This window comes from Anolis sagrei, chromosome 3, assembly GCF_037176765.1.
Source record: "Anolis sagrei isolate rAnoSag1 chromosome 3, rAnoSag1.mat, whole genome shotgun sequence".
NCBI classification, from domain to species: Eukaryota; Metazoa; Chordata; class Lepidosauria; order Squamata; family Dactyloidae; genus Anolis; species Anolis sagrei.
Window position 1 is genome coordinate 202,512,905 of NC_090023.1, and position 23,398 is coordinate 202,536,302.

The window sequence follows — 23,398 nt, forward strand, 5'->3', positions numbered from 1 at the left end:
GAAACCGACATTGCTGCAATTAGTGTAGAATAGTGGTTCCCAACCTTTGGGCCTCTAGTTGTTTTGGACTTCAGCTCCCTCAGTTTCTAACAGCTTGGGATTTCTGGGAGTTGAAGTCCAAAACACCTCGAGGCCCAAAGGTTGGGAAACACTGGTATAGAGGATTTAATAGTTCTGCTTCGAAAAGGTTATACAATTTATACAAAACTTCTACAGTGGAGGGGCTGAAATGTTGCTCTTTTGTGGCTAACCGCACTGGCATGGTCCCTACAAACTCCATTGTTTCTTTTCTCATCGGCCCCCATATTGCTGCTTCAGAGAAGGTGAAACCAAGCCACTGTACTCCCTTGGTAGAAAAAAGAAGCCAAAAAAGCATCTGTCAAACTCTGCAGAGAGACAATCTGGGATACAGAAATCACAAGCCATGCTTTCTAATGACAAATATTTTTGTGATTTGCTGACTAAATACCCAGTATTTATACACACACACTTGTGCCAATGTGTCATTTGGAAGTTGTACTGAAGAGTATCATTTCAAAACCACATTTCCTTCAACATCTGTTTTTTAAGGGTGTAGAGCCTTCTCCTTCCCAAAGATGTATTTTATCCTCCAGTGTTGTCTAAATCCAGGTAGTCACATAATCTGAATGAACCAAGCTGGATATCAACGCCACCAATGGATGCATTTTGTTAGGATATGAAAAAGGATGCCATGATATGGTGGGTTAACTGGAGAGATGTGTCAGCAGCCAATTGGGGGCCAGTGTTCTGACTGGTTGCTGCCTCTGGCTAACTGCTGAGGCCAATGGTTCTAACTGTCATTCTGCCTTTTGTTCTCACTTTGGACAGTAAAGAGATTGCTAGCTGCCAACTAGCTTAAAGACTGATAATTTTAAGGCATGAGGGTTTTTTTAAAGACTATTTAAAAGGGTATTTTATTACTCTGTTCCCTGCCTGTATTCAAAGAGATTGAGGAATACATTGTTACCCTGTTTGAACCTTTGAACCAAAGTAAAGATACTGTTATTTGGGTTGTTGTAGGTTTTTTCGGGCTATACGGCCATGTTCTAGAGGCATTTTCTCCTGACGTTTCACCTGCATCTATGGCAAGCATCACCTCACTACCTCTGAGGATGCTTGCCATAGATGCAGGCGAAACGTCAGGAGAAAATGCCTCTAGAACATGGCCATATAGCCCGGAAAAACCTACAACAACCCAGTGATTCTGGCCATGAAAGCCTTTGACAATATACTGTTATTTGTTTCACAAGCCTGAGTGACATTTTATTGTACAGCAGGATATACCTTGGTTTAAATACTATGGTAAAGCTTCTACTTATTCTGCTTATACACATTTAACAAACCTCACACATTTTAGCTGTGTGTGTGATAAGAAATCAATCTTACAAAACAACTCTTTAGGTCTTCTATAGGGACTCTACAGCCTGGTTCTGTGAATCAGAATGAAGAAAACATGAAATTCAATACTCTTCAGCTGTCATCCATGGTGTAATGCTGCGGAATATCATTCAGTCTGTTGTTCTGTGGGCCGTTCCTACTGTGGCTACTTGGTAGTTATACAGATTCCTCAGGAGACAGATAAGGTAGCTTGGCATCCCCATACCACCAAGAACTTGGCCTCATGTAAGCCGCACCGAGTCCCATGGGGAGATAGTAGTGGGGTACAAATAAAGTTAATAAGTAAATAAATAATAAACTTGTCACAATGTATTGTTCATTGAATTAGCTGTAATCTGAAATGTAATTGGAGGGAGGGCTTTTGGTGGCTTCTCAGTACTGTGGGTTAAAGCTATTTGTGGAAGTGGGCACCCCAGCCACACACACACATACGTATTTTCATTTTTATTAGTATGTATATTATTATATTATGTATATTATTATTATGTATATAGGTAGAGTTTCTCTGGCAGTGCAGGTACTTTTCCAGTCTACAAATGCTCCATGTTTAGAATGAAAAGGCTTCTCTAACATGGGAAACAATCCAACCTACTCAGTCCCCAGCAGCCAGTTTTTTGTTGCCAGTAGCTATCAAGTGAGGCTTTTATTACCAGTCTGTATTAAATGTGTATGGTGGTTGTAAGAGGAACAAATGCACAATAACACAAAAATCCCGACGGAAAAAATATCGTACCAAAACTGAGTAAGGAAAGTATAGTAAGTCAACTTTTAGATGTACACATTTTTAGATCAACATACACTTCTGTACAAAAAAAAATGACAGACCCCTGAAAAATAGGGGGGTAGTAGTTATACTCACAAACTTGCTAGAACTATTTTAGATCTGTACAATACTTGCTCATTTCTTCCATATTATAACATACAACTTAGGCTCCTTTATACTCTGAATGAAAGCCGAATGATTCTCAATACTAAACATAAGGATGACTATTAAATAATGCTATTTCAAAATGTGTTAGAAGTAGGAATAAGATATACTGCTTTTAAAAAAATAAGATTTTAGGGATGACCCCAATTGCTAGTTCCTACTAGAAAAAACAGATGCCATAGGGTTGTATGGCCATGTTCCAGAAGCATTATCTCCTGACACTTCGCCTGCATCTATGGCAGAGATTCGCAGAGGTTATGAGGTCTGTTGGAAACCATGAAAATGGGATTTATATATAAGTGGATGTACAGTGTGGGAGAAAGAACTCTTGTTTGTTTGAGGCAAGTGTGAATGTGGCAATTGGCCACCTTGATTAGCATTTAATGGCCTAGCGGTTTTCAAGGTCTGGCTGCTTCCTGCCTGGGGGAATCATTTGTTGGGAGGTGATTAGCTGGCCCTGATTGTTTCTTGTCTGGAATTCCCCTGTTTTGAGTGTTCTTTATTTACTGTTATGATTTTAGAGGTTTTTAAAATACTGGTAGCCAGATTTTGTTCATTTTCATGGTTTTTTTAAATGAAATTGTCAATTGCTACATTCACACCTGTCTCAAAAGGACAAGAGTTCTTTCTCCCACCTTGGACATTCCACATATATAAACCCCACTTGCCTAGTTTCCAACAGACCTCTCAACTTCTGTGGGGCCTGCCATAGATATGGGTGAAAGGTCAGGAGAGAATGCTTCTGGAGCATGGCCATACAGCCTGAAAAACACACAACAACCCAGTGATTCCAGCCATGAAAGCCTTCGACAACACAGATACCATAGGGTTCAAGAAAAGTACGGACTTAATAAGCCACATTCATTAATGGCCTTCTCTTATTGAGGATAACTTGATTGAGCTTATGAACTCAGACACATGCTAAGGCGTTTATGCATGAAGGCAAAATCATAAACAGATGTCTCTTATATAGCAAACCACCACAGCAGAAGTGGTTCTTCAGCTCAGACATCTGCAATCCACTTGCATAGTTTGGGGTGAAAGGTCTAAACCAGTAGTTTCCAAACACTGGGCCTCCAAATATTTTAGATGCCACTTCCCAGAATTCCTGACTGTTGGATAGTCAGCTAAGTTTCTAGGAGTTGAGGTCCAAAACACTACAAGGGGCAAAGTTTAGAAATCTCTACATGATAAACACAACTATACAATAAACACAAGCATGTATTCAAATATTAATGGTAGTTTCAATGGAAAGCCGGCTTGACTAGTGAGTTTCCACTGATACACAGTCTTTTGGAATGTTTGCAGATTCTGGATATTCAACCTTTAAGGTTCTAGGTTCTTGTGCTCTCGGCATGTGTGGCTGCAGAAAAAGGACAGAAAATATTGGAACCCCCTCTTCTTATGGGTCTGAATACACATAGCTGTAGTATAGCCTTCAGGTTTTGCTTGACAATTGATAAAGAGCTATGACAACAGCTAACCTTGTCCCACAAATGCATGAAGTGAAGGAATGTGATCATGCCCACTGAGCCCAATATACAAACATCAGTGAGAAGATGTCCAACACACACTCCTATATCTAAACAGGATTCTTACTTGCATCTGGATATTCTAGGCTGGTTTACTAAAAAATACTTTTCAAAGTAAGTTGCTCTCATTAGTACTAAAGGCATGACTACTTTAGTCATGGCCAGCAAACACGTAGTATTTGGACTGTGTGGCAAATGACTGACCTTTCAAGCACCCTCTCACCTATTTGTTGAATGCTCAAACACTTCAGTACCTTGGCTTCAGGAGGACGGGGTTTATAAACAGCTGGACAACACAAATAACCTTTATCTTTCAACTTAAATGGCTATCATAGTTTTGTCACTTATGAAACATTCTGTTTATATATTTTTTCAGATATAATTTCACTTAAATGCGCAGAAGACACTTGTAGCTCAAAACAAACATGCCCTCACATATTTTTCTAGGAAGAACAGTAGATCTTGACCATCTTTTGTCTTTAAAAACCTGTCCCATCTTGTAGAAAATTACTGTGTCAGAACTAGAAAAATGGAAGTACATCCCACTACGCACCCAGGGCTTCCGCGTCACTCAATCCCTCCGCATGAATATAAAAATGCCATTTTCTCTGCTGAATGCTTTATACAACTAAAGGATAAAGTATTAGGCCACAGAGAAGTTTTCTTTCTCAGGGGTTTTCTGAGGCTCGTCCACGACATCAGATCTTAAGCATTTGTTCAGCCGCTGCCAAATGATAGAGGAAATTTTCAGTCGCTGGTGGGAACCGCTTCTGTTTCAGTGCTTCAAAGTTAAGGGATGGCTTTTCTCCATCATGTAGAACCTCTGTGAAGGAGGCCAGGTTTGTCAAGATCTCTTTCGTCTTCAATGAAATGTCCTGCAGGCAGGAATAGTTTTAAAATAAAGAGCAAACATGAAATCAGGACTGTTGGAAAAGCCTCTTAGATTGAAATCAGGAAAATTTAAAACGGTAGCTTAAAGGAACGAGGGAAAATCTCTCCCCCTACCCCTCAATGTTTACAGATCTAATTATTCAATTATGCATCGGAAGAATTGGTCTTATAGAAGGAAGGAGCCACCAAAGGTGCCACAAGAGGGATAAGACACAGGATTTTTCCATCTCTAGCACATGCTATATCAGGTATGGGCAAACTCAGGCCCAGGGCCGGATGCGGCCTCTTGGGCTCTTTGCTCAGGTCCTCCTCTCTCCTCTTTCTTTCCTTCTCTCTTTCCTTCCGCCTTCCCTCCCTCCTTTACGTCCCTCTCTCTCCCTCCCTCCCTTCCACCCTTTTGTCCTTCCTTCCTTCCTTCCTTCCCTCTTTCTCCTTCCTTCCCTTTTGCCTTTTCTTCCTTCTTTTTCCTCCCTCCCATACCTTCTCTCCCACCTTCCCCCTCCCTCCCTCCCTCCCTCCCTCCCCCCTTTCACCCTTTCAACCTTCCTTCCTTCCCTCTTTCCTTCCTCCTTCCCTTCCCTCCATCCTTCTCTTCCTCCCTGTCTTCCTTTTCCTTCCTTCCTTCAAACCTTCCTTCTTCCCTCCCTTCCTTACCTCCCTCCTTCCCTTCCACCCTTTCCTCCTTCTTTCCCTCTCCCACATTCTCCTTCCTTCCTTCCCTTTTGTCTTTCCTTCCTTCTCTTTCCTCCCTCCATCTCTTGCTTCCCTCCCTCCATTCCCTTCTATCCTTTTGTCTTTCCTTCCTTCTCTTTTTCCTTCATCCTTCCCTTCCTTCCCTTCAAACCTTCCTTCTTCCTTTCCTCCCTTCCTTACCTCCCTCTTCCTCCCTCCCTCCTTTCTTCCCTTCCACCCTTTTGTCCTTCCCTCTTTCCTTCCCTGTCTCCCTTTTACTCTTTCCTTCCTTCTTTTTCCCCCTTCCCTTCCCCCCTTTTCTCCTTCCATCCTTTCCTTCCTCCCTTTTGTCCTTCCTTTCTTCTCTCTTTCCTTCTTCCTTCCTTCTATCACCAGGCAGTCAGTCCTCTTAGCAGGGAGTGCTAGCATGCGGCCCCAAGTTAGAAAGTTTGCCCATGCCTGTGCTGCATATCCAGGGGATACTGGAGCCACTGTGATGAATCCACTAGTTCTGTGATGTACTTTGCAGTGTGGAAAAGTAGGTCAGGGACATGATCCTTGAAACTTCAGCCAGTTCTCAGGCTGGCTTAATTTCAAAATGAAAATGATTGTTAGATGCCTTTATCTTTAGTTAATTTTTCTCTTGTCAACCTGTTTTTGCAGCATAGACTGTGTGAGATTTGCTCATGTTAAGTAATATTATTTCTGCTGTAGGACAGAGATTGTTTTTAGTTTCATGACGTTTGGTGCAGCCTGATGTAAAGTAAAGGTAAATGTAAAGGTTTCTCCTTGACATTAAGTCTAGTCATGTCCGACTCAGGGGAATGGTGCTCATCTCAATTTCTAAGTCAAAGAGCTGGTGTTGTCCATAGACACCTCCAAGGTCATGTGGCCAGCATGACTGCACGGAGCACTGTTATCTTCCCGTCAGGGCAGTACCTATTGATCTACTCACATTTGCATGTTTTCAAACTGCTAGGTTGGCAGAAGCTGGGGCTAACAGCGGGAGCTCACCCCGCTCCCTGGATTTGAACTGCTGACCTTTCGGTCAGCAAGTTCAGCAGGTCAGTAGTTTAACCCATTGCACCAATAGTGGCTTCATAAAGTACCTATGCCAAATGTTATCAAGCACTGGCTTATGCCAACTGATGTTTAGAGAGTCTATTCCAATTTTTAAAAATGAAATCTATGAAATGTTTACCTGGCATAATATGGAGCACTGCTTCTCAAACTGTGGGTCCTGATCCCAAATGGGATCCCCTTAGTGCAATGTTGGGGTCACGAAAAATTTGGCAACAGTATAAGGTCCACTGTAAACACAGTGTTTACAGTGGATTCTTCAGAAAATATTTCAGCTGTACTCCACAAAAAGGAAATTATCCTGTTTAGCAAGTCTTGTGAATGCAGATTTATTATCACTAAATTTTTGATTTTATACCTATTATATATACCTATATACCTGGGGCTACAAAAAAAAAATCTTAGGTAGAAAGTGGTTGCGAGTGGAAAATGTCCTGATACAGAGCAGTGCCCAGGTAGCTCTTTGGTTGTAAAGGTGTTCTAAGTCCAATAAAAAAGCAAAGTCATTTGGTATGGAAATAAAAATATTAAAAAACTGCCTTAAATCACATGAGACCATTGTCTACACGCAATGTGCTGTAGTCTTGTGCCAGATTGCTGCTGTTAATAGCTGTCTGAGAATGATTGACTTAAACCATGGCTTAGGTCAGAAGTGGCCAACTTGTGCCCTGCTGTGTGTTTCTGAACTCCCATTGTCCTTGGATTAAACAATAATCTGAAAGTGAAATTGCAATATTTAAGAAACCCAAAGTATGTTCAAGACTGAAATGATCCAAAAAGTAGATTAACCTTAACAACTTGACCGTTAGATTTATCTGGATCTTCTGCCGACTGAACAATGAGCTGACCGATTTCTTTGTGCAGTTTTCCCATTGTCATTGCCTCTGGGGAGAGAAAGGAAGAAAGAAAACGGTGTTACCCATATCCACCATCCAGGTCAGAAAAAACACACAGTAATAAATGGCCCTAGAGCCCTAGTTCCCAGCCCTGGTTCCAGAAATGTTGTTCAGATCAAGTCCCAGAAGTGCCAACTGATATAGCGAAGCATTCTATAAGTTGGGTTGCTGTGAGTTTTCCAGGCTGTATGGCCATGTTCCAGAAGCATTCTCTCCTGGCATTTCGCCCACATCTAAGGTCGACATCCTCAGAGGTAGAGGGATCTGTTGGAAACTAGGCAAGTGGAATGTTCAGGGTGGGAGAAAGAACTCTTGTCTGTTTGAGGCAAGTGTGAATGTTGTAATTGGTCACCTTGATTAGCATTTAATAGCCTTGCAGCTTCAAAGCCTGGCTGGTTGGTGCCTGGGGGATCCTTTGTTTGGAGTTTGTAGCTGGCCCTGATGGATTCTTGTCTGGAACTCCTCTGCTTTTTGAGTGTTTCTCTTTATTTACTGTCCTGATTTTAGAGGTTTTTTTAAACTGAAAGGAGGAAACCATAAAATTGAACACAGTCTGGCTACCAGGTTTTGTTTTTTTTTTAAAACCTCTAAAATCAGGACAGTAAATAATGAGCAACATTACAAAAACGGGGGAATTTCATGAAACAATCAGGGCCAGCTAACACCTCCAAACAAAGGATTCCCCCAGGCAGTAACCAGCCAGGCTTTGAAGCTGCAAGGCCATTACATGCTAATCAAGGTGGCCAATTGCAACATTCACACTTGCCTCAAGTAGAGAAGAGTTCTTTCTCCCACCCTGGACATTCCACAGATATATAAACCTCACTTGTCTAGTTTCCAACAGACCCCTCCACTTCTGGAGATGCCTTCCACAGATGTGGGTGAAACGGCGGGAGAGAATGCTTCTGGAATAAGGCCATACAGTCCGGGAAACTCACAGCAACCCAGTAATTCTGGCCATGAAAGCCTTCAACAACACATTCTGTAAGTTTAGTCAAACAAACCTGAAAACTCCTGGTTTGTAGGTATGATCATAATTATAGAAACCCTGTTCAAAAACTCACAGAGGAAATACAGATGAACTTTCTTAAACTAAGGACTCTTTGTATTAATAATCTTTCTGCTGTCTCTATGGTTGAGCTCACAAAATCCTTCTTGCTATCAACTTTTAGTATTTGGCTCTTTTGCTTGTAGTGGGCCATTAGTTAGGGTTAGCTACTAAAAAAGGCAAGCGGAAATATGCAAACATTGATATTAGATGCCAACAAACCTTTTGCTTGCTGGGAAATAGTAATTTCACTTTCAGCCAGATTCACATATACATCATAGAGATCTGGCCTGTTGATCACTTCTGAATCAATAAAGCCAGCAATAAAACCTAATTAGGAAAGATTAAACCATGGTTATTGAAAAAGATTTTCCATATATATATATATTAAAGTATTATTATTTTCCTACTTTTAAACCACCTAATGTTGGTTTAAAAGCAAGGGTTTGGTTGAATTTCGGCTGATTTCTTTGAAATTTACTCAAGAAAATGCAGAAATTCCATCCTTAACATACTTCTACCTGAAGATGGGAAATCACAGCAGAACATCTGACATGGTTATTATAACATGTATTATAACATTTTAATATAATATCTATACAATTAAAAATAAAATATTTCTAAGAATATTTTAGAAAGAGAACTGCACACAGACCTCAGGAGGAGAAGGTGAGACTTAAAAATGATATAACTCATTGTTTCTCTCCCTAAGTAAAACAAGGGCATATGATCAAGACCTGGCACTAAAGTACAAATAACACAAGCCAACAAGTATTTTTCTCCAGGCATAATTTTAAGTTGCTTCTTTAGGTCCGAAACTTTAGGCGCTCTTACTGCCTATTACTGACTGTTTTGCTTTCTACTATTTGACCATATTCTGGTGCCATTATAATAATTGGAAAATTTAGCCAATGTGTAAAAAGCAGTGAATCACAACCCTGATTATTAATACCTGGACACATTTTTAATGCTTCCAGCTCATCATCATTCAGATGTACATAAGAATGAAGGACTGACCAATCCTGTCGATGCCACACCAAGGCTGGTAGAGTCCTAAAAATTAAATTAAAAGAGTTTGACTATATTTAACATTATACTTTTTTTAAAAAAAAGAATGGAGTTAATACTTTTTGGTGTTAACAACAACAACAACAACAACTTTATTTTAATACCCCGCCTCCATCTCCCTGAAGGGACTCGGGGCAGCTTACACATGGGACAAAACAAAACAATCCATTAAAAACAAAAACAAAAAATGCAATTAAAATAAAACATAAGGGTATAAAACAGCAGCACTCAAACAATACACAACAAAAACTAATAACCAGAATACTAATATGGTTATGATCAGGGTATAAAGAGGACTGGGCCTAGGATAGTGCAAAACAGTGTAGTATAAGGCTGGGGGATTGGAAGAAGTGCAGACAACAGAGTACCATCTGGCGAGGTAGGGACTGTGCATTTATAAGTAGGGACTAGTCATTCTCAAATGCTTGTTGGGACATCCAGGTTTTCAGATCCTTACGAAAGGACAGAGAAGGGCTTGCCTAATCTCCCTGGGGAGGGAGTTCCAAAGTCAGGGGTCACCACCGAGAAGGCCCTCTCTCTCATTTCCACCAGCTACGCTTGTGACCATGGTGGAAGCAAAAGGAGGGCCTCTCCAGCAGATCTTAAGAGCCCACGCCGGAGAAGTGATCACAAAGACAGGTGGGGCCTGAACTATTTAGGGCTTTGTAGGTCATAACCTGCACCTTGAATTGGGACCAGAAACTTAGCAGAAGTCAGTGGAGCTGCTTAAACAGGGGCATTGTGCACTCCGTATAATAGCTCCAGTTAGAAGCCTGGCAGCCGACCTTTGCACTAATTGCAGTTTTCAGGCCATCTTCAAAGGCAACCGCACATAGAATGCATTGTAGTAATCCATTCTGGATGCAGCCAAGGCATGGACCACCGTGGCCACGTCAGACTTCTCGAGATACGGTCGCATCTGGCGCACAAGCTTTAATTGTGCAAAGGCCTACCCAGCCACCTCCAACACCTGAGCATTCAAACATCAGCGTTGAGTTCAGGAGGACCCCCAAACTGCGCCTGACCAGGAAGACCTCTGTCTTGTCTGGATTAAGCTTCAACTTGTTAGCCCTCATCCAGTCCATCACAGCTGCCAGGTTTAGCATCATGTGTGAGACTAAGCACTAAAGATCCCAACATGAACATCAGGAAATGAATCAGTTGAATATAACTCATACCCCATTGCCAAAAGACTAGAGAAGAAACCTGAACATGCTTGGTGAATACTTATTTCATCGATGTGCTGTACCTTGTAAACTCCTGGACAGCTTCTATTCTTGGGTGATATACTACAATTCTTTTCTTTAACATCACTGCGGTATACAGGATGACTGATTCCATTCCAAATTGAGAGATTATATCTTGAACATAAGGAAGGAATGAAAACAGGGGTTTAGTACTATGTGGCAGCTGATAAACATGAAGACAGCAATAATGTCATGAAGTAGGATTCACAATAACTCATTTTGACTACTTATAATGAGAAACAATATCTAGCTGTCCAGTACTGTTTGGAGCAAGACGTCATGGGGAGGAAATGAAAGTGGAGCTAAAGACAGATGCCAGATGTGTGGCTCACAGACGCCAGATGTTGACACCACAGCTGTTGTAAAATGTTGTACTGTTCTACTTGTAAATACTTTAGAGGCACCAGATCCTGTTTTATCATGGAAGCTAAGCAGGACCAGTCCTGGTTAATTTTTTTTACATGTCAGGAGCGACTTGAGAAACTGCAAGTCACGTCTGGTGTGAGGGAATTGGCTGTCTGCAAGGACGTTGCCCAGGGGACACCCAGATGTTTTTATCATCCTGTGGGAGGCTTCTCTCATGTCTCCGTATGAGAAGCTGGAATGGAGAGATGGGAGCTCAACCCACTCCCCGGATTCGAACCACTGACCTTTTGATCAGCAGTATTGGTTAGCACTTGGATAGGAGACTGCCAATGAATACCAGGTGTGTTATGCACAACTCATCACAATTTCAGACAGAACTGCTTACTGTACTGCAATCTCTAGATGGAAGCTGAGAGCATGGCTTGGAAATGTTATTTTTGGAAATGTCAACACACTATTGTGTTGCTATTTATTGATGTTTAGCTTTCAAATAAAATTGTAACTGTATTTTTATTTTAACTTTCTAGTCTTGACACAAGTATTTAGTTGTTTTTAAAGTTTTGCATCTGCCTTGTTGTTAAATTGTATTGGGTTGTGTTATGACATTATTAGTTGCTTGAGTCCCTATGGAGAGAAAGGCGGGATATAAATAAAATTAATGATAATTATATTAATATTAATAACATGAATATTATTATTTCCAATGAATAAAGCAATTTTTCTAAGCTCTAAGCAGTCAGCAGGTGTATTATGGTGGCTAGGGTATTGGAATGGGACTTACAATGCCCAGGAATATTCAATTATGAAACTCAATGAATGGCCTTGAGCCATTCATTCATTTTCAGACTGGTCTACCTGATACGATAGCTGTAAGGGAAGAGGATACCATATATACTCGAGCATAAGCCGAGGTACCTAATTTTACCACAAATAACTGTGAAAACGGGTTGACTTGAGAATAAGCCGAGGGTGGGAAATGCAGCAGCTACGGGTAAATTTCAAAATAAAAATAGATACCAATAAAATTACATTAACTGGGCATCAGTAGGTTAAATGTTTTTGAATATTTACATAAAACTGTAACTTAAGATAAGACTGTCCAAATCTGATTATACCATTATTCTAATCTTCATCAAGGTAAATGTGCTTACATATCCTTCCAATAATAAAAATTGGTAAAATAATAAATGTAATAATAATAATAATAATAATAATAATAATAGAGTAAAATAATGGAAATGTAATAATAGTATAATAGAGTAAAATAATAAATATAGCAACAATAATAAATATAGTAAAATAATAAATGCAATAACAACAATAAAGTAAAATAACAAATGATAGTAAAACTAATAGAGTAAATGGTAAACGTAATAATAATGATGATGATAATAATAATAATAATAATAATATCTGCACGCATTATTCGCCGATACATCACACAGACCTAGACACTTAGAAAGTGTCTGACGTGTGATCCAATACAACAGCCAGCAGAGTGATCTTGTCTGCTGTGGACTCATCTTGTTGTGTTTCAAATAATAATAATAATAATAATAATAATAATAATAATAATAATAATAATAATAATAATAGATAAAAATATTAAATAACCTTGACTCAAGTATAAGCCGAGGGGGACTTTTTCAGTCTAAAAATAGGGCTGAAAAACTAGACATAACCTCGAGTATATACAGTATACCTCATTAGAATAAGGGTTTGGAAGAATTTTTCCTACCTTTAATTGAACCTGCAAGGTAAGCTTTTCGGACATCAAAATCTTTGCTTAGGAAAGAGCCATTTTCTTCATTCTGGCAGATTCCTTTTGTCAGGACAGAAATATAACTCTCCATCATTTTCACAGGACTCCCATATTTCAGGTATATTCTGAAAATGATAACAAAACCTTCATGTTTTTAACTTTGCACTGATAGCAAAGAAAATTAAATATACTGCTGTGGAGTCACTAATAACTGCCCTAAGAAACGTTTTATTGTTCATATATGCTGAACAATAAACATTTTCACATACTAGCTTACTTGTCTTTCTATGTCTGATGACCTCGGTACAAATGGGACCGGTACGTGTAGTTTCATATCCCTGTCTTTGACAAAATATATTCTCTTTAGGAATTTTCTAGTTTTTTTCAGGTAATTTATGATATCCTTCTGTTGGGTGTTGCCAGAAAGTCACCCTGGAAGACCTAGAAAATTTCAATAAAGGATAGGAATTTCCCAGGTTCTACAGAATGACTCTATAATAATTTCTGGCAGAAGTAGTTCATTTCAATAGGGTTCTCTATTATCCATGATTTCCTGTTTCTATGCTAAGTTCAAGAACCTATCTTGCAAGGATACAGGGCTTATACCGTATTCATTAAGTCAATGATATTAATGTATTGTCAAAGGCTTTCATGGCTGGAATCACTGCGTTGTTGTAGGTTTTTTCGGGCTATATGGCCATGTTCTAGAGGCATTCTCTCATGACATTTCACCTGCATCTATGGGAGCCTTTCTCAGAGGTTATGAGACTTCATGACCTCTGAGGATGCTTGCCATAGATGCAGGCGAAACGTCAGGAGAGAATGCCTCTAGAACATCACCATACAGCCCAAAAAGGCCTACAACAACTCAATGATATTACATCATTGATAAAACTTGTAATTAATAAAATTAATAAAAGCAGTAAGTAATGCTATGTGCTTTCCAATTAAGTCATGCTACAGTCTACTCATTGCTAATGAAAAATCCTTGTTATGAATCCCAACCTGTGAGACTTTATACAATTAACAGAGCCTAGGTTCTTTAATAGAATACACCAACAAAAATCAAGTCCACTAAATGGAACCTGCTGCAAACGACATACAAAGAGACCCCTTCTAAACTGCCATATAAACTAGACAATCCACATCATTTGCTTTGAACAGGATTATATTAGTCTACACTACCATATAAGCCAGTTCAAAGCAGATAATCTGGATTTTATATAGCAGTATAAAAGTGGTCTTAGATTTACAGAAGAGTCCTTCAACACATATTTACATACAAACACTCCTCGGTTTTCATCAATGAGTATAATCTGAAAGCAAACATGGTATAGTGGTTTGAGCCTAACATTATGACCCTGGAGACCAAGGTCTGAACATCGCCACACAGCCCGAAAACCCTACAACAACCCAAGTTCTGAATCTCTGCTCAAACTTTGGAAAAATTGCACTCTCTTAGCCTTAGGCAAAGGTAAATTCCATCTGAACAAATGTCTAAATGTGGCTTATGTTTTATGGTTTAATATGATTTCATTGTTTATGTTATTGCTGATTTTCTGTTTGGTTTTTCCCATGTATGTTTGGTATTAAATTTTTGCCGTAACTATGTGGGAAACCGCTTTGAGTCCCTTCATGAGAAAACCGGTATATAAATACAGTAAATAAATAAATAAAATCTCATGATAAATTCACCTCAAGGTCTTAAACAACTTGAAGGAACACAATGACAAAACTTAATATCTTTGCCATTACTATTTTTAAACAGCTGGCTATCAAGAGAACTCATCGAAATTTCCTACCAATCTTTTTTTGAAAATAGTACCAGTAGAATCTCATCTACTTTCTTGCCTATTCCAAGATAACCTTGCTAGAGTACTTATGTCACAGCTATAGATCTTGAGCTATCAGTCCCATCCTGCATCACAAATAATAATGGTTTGCAAGTATGATTGTCCCAAACTTCTGGAGGAAATTGTTTCCACCCGCAATTTAGGTCTTGAAAGTATCATTCTTTTGGATTTCAGCCCACAAACAAGCTAATAATCTGCTGATTATTCAGAATCAAACGAAGCTGCCTATTATATTCCTCAAGGGCATGTAGATAATGTTGTAGTAATTTAGACAGAATATTACAAGGCCCTGTGTGACAATTAATGTGATTAAAACAACGCAGTTGTCCCATAGAAAAGAGAATATTTAAATTTTAGCCATAATATTTCAATACACATGTATACATGGCGTCCCATATGAGAAAGGTGAACATTCTTGGTAAGTTTGTCCCAAGACCTCCCAAAATAGTGAAGAATTGTGTCCAAAGTTGACTCTCAAAATTGGGAAGAAGCAATTACTTTATGCATACCTGCTTTTCCCTACGGCTACAACTCAAGACTGAGAACAATGATCAAAAAGGATTTTAAATTACCTACTGAACTCTGCAGCTGCAGTATAAAACAGACCAGTGATACACACCTACAGAGGATCCGAGAAAAGGCTGCATATTTCTCTGGATTAAAGTCTTTGGCGGTCAAGACAATGGAAAAATGTGTCACCTATAGAACATATGGATAAAAAACATTGCTTTAGAGAGTTGCTTTACACTCAACTGTATTACATATGCAATACACAACACCCATACAAAGATACTCAGCGTACTGAATCTCACAGGGATGATGTTTTTTAAAAAGGTAAAGTTTCAGAATCTTATGCAACTTTCACAATCAGACATATAAAACTGGTGTCAACTATTCAAGCTTGCTAGATATATGAGTTACAAACATTTGACAGAAATACGAAACTTTCATAAGAAAAAAGAAACAGGAAGAAAACTGGACCTAGAGGAAGCTGCTAAGCAAACATTTAGTGGAATGTAAGCATACTTATAGCGACAACAAATTTGAACGCTGATGAACCATAGTAAAATAAACTGTGTTGTTGAAGGTTTTCATGGCAGGAATCACTGGGTTTTCCGGGCTGGCCACATTCCAGAAGCATTCTCTCCTGAAATTTCCTATAAAATTTCCTGTAAAACTATATGTTGGTACATGACCACTGCAATAACACTACCCAAGAATGGATAACTGGAAAAGACAGGTGACTTACATTGTAGTACTGGAAACATGATATACTGTCTCCTGTTCCAATTGCATTTTGCATCTCTAAGTTGCAGGGGCATCTACACTATGGAATTAATGCAGTTTGACATCACTTTAACTATGCAATGGTTCAACCCTCTGAAAACACAGGAGTGGTAGTTTTACAAGATCTTTAGCTTTTTCTGTTAAACAGTTCAATATCTCCTAGGATTCCATAACACTGAACCAAGGCAGTTAAAGTGGTGTCAAACTGCATTAATTCTACCGTGTAGACACATCCTTAGTTTTGAATGGAAATGTATATATTAAAGGAAAAATATTGTTCTTACACGCTCTTATGCTCATATTCTTAACATTATTTTTGAGACTGTCAGTGTCAGACATTGTAGTCAACATTTGTCTTATGGATGGACATACAAATAATTTGGACAGATTAGCAGGCAAGTCAAATATGGCTTGTCACCAAGCATTCACAAATGCCATTTCTCTCAAAATGATAAAGCATGAGAGTACACACAGGAATAAGATCCTTCGACACCAACCTCTCCAGAATTTCGATCCTACCTTTTTCAGCGCTGAAGAATCTGGAACCTCCATGGTTGTAATGTAAAACCACGTCATTCTGTGCTGACCAAAGAGGAATGTGTGAAGCTGTTTGCTTTCATCTGTAAGGCAGCATTTTCTCAACAAGAGATCCCTTAACTCAACTGTCGTAGAAGGGTAGCACCAAACCCACAGAGCATCTCCGTTGGTATCTTTTTCTATGGTGGAAAGATGTTCACTGTGAGAATGCCAACAGCAGCAAGGAAGTAAATTGATTGGTTAATCAGTTCCACTTACTGCAATCACCTTAACACTCGCATTGTACACACACAAAAATATATTGATTCCCACTCACACAGCTGATATCTACACCTTAAACTGTTGTTTCCATTTTAAATGTGGGTTACGGCAAACATAGATGGATTACGCACATCTTTATGTGCCTTCAAATCACCTGTTGACTTAAGGCTATTCCAAAAAATTCACAAGATTTTCTTATGCAAGGAATACTCAAGCTGTTGTTTTGCCAGATCGTTCCTCTGAAATACTCATTGCAAATCTCCCATACAAGTCCTATTAACTAGGACTACCCTGCTTAGCTTCCAAAATCATACTTAATCTGGTGCCTTTAGGGCAGTAGTTTTCAACCTTCCGAACACCGCGACCCCTTAATACAGTTCCTTATGTTGTGGTGACCTCCAATCATAAAATTGTTTTTGTTGCTACTTCCTAACAGTAATGTTGCTATTGTTATGAATTGTAATGTAAATATCTGATATGCAGGATGTATTTTCATTCACTGGACCAAATTTGGCACAAATACCTGATTTGCCCAAATTTGAATATTGGTGGGATTGGCGAGGGAGGGGTGGATTGATTTTTTTCATTTGGGAGTTGTAGTTGTTGGGATTTATAGTTCACCGACAAACCAAAAGCATTCTGCACTCGGCCAACAATGGAATTGAACCAATCTTGGCACACAGAACTCCCATGAACAACAGAAAATACTGGAAGAGTTTGATAGACATCGACCTTGAGTTTTGGAGTTGTAGTCCACCTATATCCAGAGAGCACTGTGGACGCAAACAATGATCGATCGGGACCAAACTTGGCATGAATACTCAATATGCCCAAATGTGAACACTGATGGAGTTTGGGAGAAATAGATCTTGACATTTGGGAGTTGTAGTTGTTGGGATTTATAGGTTACCTACAATCAAAGAGTATTCTGAACCACACTGCCGATAGAATTGAGCCAAATTTCCTACACAGAACCCCCATGACCAATAGAAAATACTGTGTTTTCCGATGGTCTTTGTTCTGACACCCCCCTCACAACCCCCCCCCCATGGTTTGTGACCCCCAGGTTGAGAAACGCTGCTTTAGGACACTTAGGCTTTAGATATATGATACAGAGATGCATTGTTTATCTCCCCTAAACCTGTAGTTATGCTTTTTACACAGTAATTTGGAGCAGCATTTTTAAAAATGACAAGATGACCCTATAATTTGCAGGCAATGAACTTGTAACCAAACCTAAGCACATGTCAACAAACATGACAAACATTCTTTTTCTGTTTGCTCTCCCTTCCTCTTTTGTTTCTCTTATGTCAAATTTCAAACTGCATGTTTCTAAGAACAGAGGCGTACTCTTTTATACTCTGTATATCCCAGTGCTCAATAAAGAATAATGTAATAAATTATGACCCAGTGTGCTATAGATTTTAAAGATGCACTAGACCTCTGGCAATCCAGCTTTAAAAGCCCTGCTCAGCCATGACATCCAATTGGGAGACTTTGGGCGAGTCACATTGTTTCAACCTCATATGAATTATTATTATTATTAATTTTATTACTGACTAGCTTGGGTACCTGGCATGGCCCGGGTCATTTGAAAAAGTCAGATTTATAATTATACAAAATGTATAAGGTTGTGGGTGAACTACAACTCACATCATGACAGGTTAACCCCGAAAAACTCCATCAGTTCGCAATGTTGGACAAGTTTGCTCTAGATGCATAATCGGTGGGGTTCAGTGTACTTTCTGGCTGTAGGGTAAACTACAACTCCCACTATGGTGAGTCAGTCCCCTCAAACCCCTCTAGGTTTGATTTACTCATGAGGGTTCTGTGTGCCAAGTTTGGTCCAGGTCCATCATTGGTGGAGGTCAGTTGCTCTGGTTGTGGGCAACCTACAACTCCCAGAAAGAAGGTCAGTTTCCCCCATAACCAAAAAGTAATCAATTTTTGTCATATCAGGTATGTGTGCCAAGTTTGATCCACATCCATTGGTGTTTGGGTTCATAGTGCTTTCTGGATGTAGGTAAACTACAACTCCCCCAAATCACAGTGGACTTCCTCAATTACATCCATTATTTTTTTACTGGTCATGGGGGTTCTGTGTGCCAAGTTTGGTCCAGTCCCATCTTTGGTGGAGTTCAGAGTGCTCACTGATTGCTGGTGAACTATAAATCCCAGTACCTACAACTCCAAAATGCCTGGGCCATTTCCCCTTAAAACAAAGGTCAGTTCTCCTCAAAGACCTCCAGTAATCAAATTTAGGCATATCAGATATGCATACCAAGTTTGGTCCAGATCTATCATTGTTTGGGTTCATCGTGCACTCTGGATGTAGGTGATCTACAATTTCTATAAATCCTTCCGAAGATTTTTTGTTGGTCATGGGGGGGTTTGTGTGCCAAGTTAGTTCCAGATCCATCGTTGGTGGAGTTCAGAGTGCTCTTACATTGCCGGTGAACTATACATCCCAGTACCTACAACTCCTATACATCATGGTCAATTCTCCCCAATCCTCTCTAGTATGTCCAGTTGTTGATCAATTTCTCTGTTTGCTGTGTGCCATAGAAAAGAAGAGGAAAGGGTTAAGAGAGAGGCAGTGGGCAGGCTCATGCAAATTCCACACCAATGGAGAGAGTAAGAAACACTGGGATGTCTGTGGTTGAGGAAACACAGAAAATCTAGGATGAAATGGCCCCCGTAAGAAAACTTTCACTTGGGTGGTGGGCAGTATGGTGTTTGTGGAGGACATTGGCAGGGCTCTTGAACATGTTCATGGCACTCGCTATAACCTGCAATGTCATTGGAGGGAGGGCCATTGGTGTCTCCTGAGTAGTGGGAGCAATAGCTGTCTGTGGAGGCAGGAGCTTGTCTGTGTATCTCGACACTCCAGCCACACACCCATACAGATTGTCACTTTTATCATGTGTACTAGCTGTCCCCTGCCATGCATTGCTGTGGCCGAGTCTGTGTATATGTGTTTTGTGTGTATTTGTATATGCGTGTGTATATATATTTGTGTATATGTGTAAATCTATATGTTTGTGTATACATGTGGTTTTGCGCTTGCATAATAATGTATTTTTGGGTTTTTACGTCTCTTCTGCTGTGTTTTTCAGTGTTTTTATGAGTGATGCTCACTCGTCGGCCCGAGAGGTGTATTGTGTCCATATTTGGTGTCAATTTGTCCAATTGTTTTTGAGTTATGTTAATCCCACAAACGAACATTACATTTTTATTTATATAGATAGAAGATAGAAGATTGTAAGCCACCTGAGTCTCCCCGAGGATGAGGAGGTGAAGTATAAATAAAGATGATGATGATGATGATGATGATTATTATTATTATGGAAACTTTTTTAGCATTGGTTTTATCTTACAATGTATTATGTTTTTAGATTTATTTGAGTCAATGGCAAAAGCTCCCTCTGAACAAATCTTGCCAAGAAAAGCCTGTAATATAATTCAGAAATGATTTGAAGTCACATAAAACATTAAACTAAATTCCTATCTCGTTCGTAAAGGAGCATCTACATCATCATCCAGATAAAGCCTTCTCTTACAGAATAATCAAACCTTAGCATTTCAAATAGCCACTTTCATTGACAGACCAAGGAGTATATACACACACTGCACAATTGGGAAGAGACCTAAGCTGCTTATACAAAGTATGCTGAATGTTAATTAACATGACAGGACTATGGTAGGGATGGCATATTTATATAGTTCAGTGTCTGATTTTAAGGGGATTATTTTTAAAAGTCTGCTGGGAAAGTGCATCTTTAAGGGTGCATTCACACAGCAGAATTAATAAAGTTTGACCCCACTTTAACTGCTATGGACTCATGGTAATTGTAGCTTTACAATGTTTTTAGCCTTCTCTTCCAAAAAAAAAAGGCCAGTGCTACACCAAACTATGATTCCCATGATTCCATATTATTGAGCTATGGCAGTTAAAGTGGGATCAAACTGCATTAATTCTATGCAATGTAGATGCACTCAAAGGCACAGCTAAGGATGATAATAAGTGAACCCCGATAATGTTGTAAGGATTGGCTCCTCTCTAGAAGAAGGTAAAGTACAGGTTAAGCTGCGCCCGTACCTTGGGAAGTCAGACTTGGCCACGGTGGTCCACGCTCTCATTAGATTTAGGATAGACTACTGCAACGCACTTTACATGGGGTTGCCTTTGAAGACTGCTCAGAAGCTTTGAATAGTCCAACGAGAGGCAGCCAAGTTAATAACTGGGGCAGCATACAGGGAGCATACAACTCCCATGTTATGCCAGCTCCACTGGCTGCCAGTTTGCTACCAGGCACAATTCAATGTGCTGGCTTTGGCCTATAAAGTTCTAAATGGCCCCAGCCCAAATTACCTGTCCAAACTCATCTCTTCCTATGAACCATCGTGGAGATTAAGATCCTCGGGGGAGGCCCTGCTTTCCGTCCCACCATTGTCACAGGCACGATTGGTGGAGACGAGAGACAGGGGCTTCTCGGTGATTGCTCCCTGGCTATGGAACTCCCTTCTTGGTGAGATCAGGTCGCCCCCCTCCCTCCTGTCCTTTAGAAGGATGGTAAAAACTTGGCTGTGGGACCAAGCGCTCGGGACAGGGCAATAAAGCGGCAATAGGAAAGATGACCAGGCCAATTAGATTTTACACGGATGACTAGGACGGTTTTAAATGGTGTATTTTAATATTTTGAAAAAATTTTTTATGTGAATTTGTGTCCCGGCATTGAATGTTTGCCGTATATATGCTGTGCTCCACCCTGAGTCCTCTTCGGGGTGAGAAGGGAGAATATAAATGTTTTAAATAAATAAATAAATCAATAATCCAAAACACTCCAAAATCCAAAACTATTCACATAAGTGGCTGAGACAGTGACATCTTTGCTTTCTGACCATACAATGTATATAAACAAAATTATTGACAGCATTGTGTATAAAATTACCTTCAGGCTATGTGTATACTACAGTATAGTGGTATAATACAAATTAGTAATATATAATACTAATATTGTGCTGTGCTAATAATATAATACATTGTATACACAAATGCTATTAATAATATTATAATGTAATACAATATAATACTAATAATAATACAATATAATAATTCTATATTTCATGTTACGTGTAATATATTACTAATCATATTATAGTACAAATTAGTAATATATAATACTAATATTATGCTGTGCTAATAATATAATATATTGTATACACAAATAATATTAATAATATTATAATGTAATACAATATAATACTAATAATACAATATAATAATTCTAAATTTCATGTTACGTGTAATATATTACTGATCATATTACAGAATAGTACAATATAGTAATATACAATACTAATATTGTGCTAACTAATAATATCATATATTGCATGTATATATAACTTGTAAGCTGCTTTGAGTCCCCTTGGGGAACTTGAGAAGGGCAGCATTTAATGTCGTAAATAAATAAATATAGATTCATAGATTTGGAAGGGACCTCGTGGGCCATCCAGTCCAACCTCTGGCCAAGAAGAAGGAAAATCGCATTATAGAATCATAGAGTTGGGCTATCGAGTCCAACTGGTAAATGATGAGTCTGATTTCCAAGATACAGTATCTCATGATGTATAAGCAAAGACAGGCATTCCCATACCTAAATTCCAACACATTTCTGGTCCCAAGCATTTCAAATAAGGCCTACTCAACCTGGGTCGTTGTGAGTTTTTTGGGCTGTATGGACACGTTCCAGTAGCATTCTCTCCTGACATTTCACTTGCATCTGTGGCAGGCATCCTCAGAGGTTTGCTCAGAGGTCTATTCTCTGTACAAGTCTGTACAGACCTCTAAATAAAACACAGATGCAGGTGGAACGTCAGGAGATAATGCTACTGGAGCATGGCCATACAGCCCCAAAAACTCACAGCAACCTAGTGATTCAGGCTGTGAAAGACTCCGACAACACACAATCAACCTGTTAGGGACATAAATTCAGAATAGCTGCCAACCTAAAAAAATGATTCAACATTTAAGGCAGGCATGGGCAAACTTGGGTCCTCCAGGGGTTTTGGACTTCAACTCCCACAATTCCTAACAGCCATAGGCTGTTAGGAATTGTGGGAGTTGAAGTCCAAAACCCCTGGAGGGCCCAAGTTTGCCCATGCCTGTCTCTTAACTACACTATGGAATGAATGAATGCAGTTTGGCTCTCCTTTCAAGTGAGATGGCTCAAATGCAATGGAATCCTGGGGTTTGTAGTTTGGGGATCCTCCAGCACTTCTGGGCTGAGAAAAGCTCCCCAGAGACAATTCCCAGTTAGTTAAACCGGTGTCAAACTGCATTCATTTCGCCGTGTAGACGTGTAAGGGAGGAAAGGAAGTGCCCTCTGTTGGGGGGGGGGGGGAATGCTACATGTATTGCAGGGCGAAGGGCAGGAGAAGCAGACTCACCGATCAGCCCCACGCCCAGCAAGAGCTGAGTCTCCGTCTCTGCCATCTTCCTCGCCTCCTCCTCCTCTTCCCTGGGACCCCGCCTATTTCCTGACAGCCGA

General features: G+C 39.6%; 1 protein-coding gene across 1 annotated transcript; it reads right to left on the reverse strand.

The window, feature by feature from the left end:
• Positions 1 to 2,162: 2,162 nt before the first annotated feature.
• On the reverse strand, positions 2,163 to 23,398 carry DENND10 (DENN domain containing 10). Its single transcript, XM_060768520.2, has 9 exons — positions 23,298 to 23,398; positions 16,569 to 16,765; positions 15,382 to 15,461; positions 12,886 to 13,034; positions 10,784 to 10,895; positions 9,419 to 9,519; positions 8,689 to 8,796; positions 7,312 to 7,406; positions 2,163 to 4,754 (listed from the first exon to the last, which is right to left on the reverse strand). Exons 1-9 carry the CDS (start codon positions 23,341 to 23,343, stop codon positions 4,578 to 4,580), a joined length of 1,065 nt encoding a protein of 354 aa, XP_060624503.2. The 5' UTR covers positions 23,344 to 23,398; the 3' UTR covers positions 2,163 to 4,577.

What these genes read in the sequence shown, in the direction of transcription:
- DENND10 (XM_060768520.2), bottom strand. Translation starts at nt 23,343, where the DNA reads ATGGCAGAGACGGAGACTCAGCTCTTGCTGGGCGTGGGGCTGATCG. An exon ending in TTTTCTCGGATCCTCTGTAG is followed by an intron (nt 13,035 to 15,381) that starts GTGTGTATCACT and finishes TATCATTTTCAG; the next exon opens with AATATACCTGAAATATGGGA. An exon ending in CCTTGCAGGTTCAATTAAAG is followed by an intron (nt 10,896 to 12,885) that starts GTAGGAAAAATT and finishes CTTATGTTCAAG; the next exon opens with ATATAATCTCTCAATTTGGA.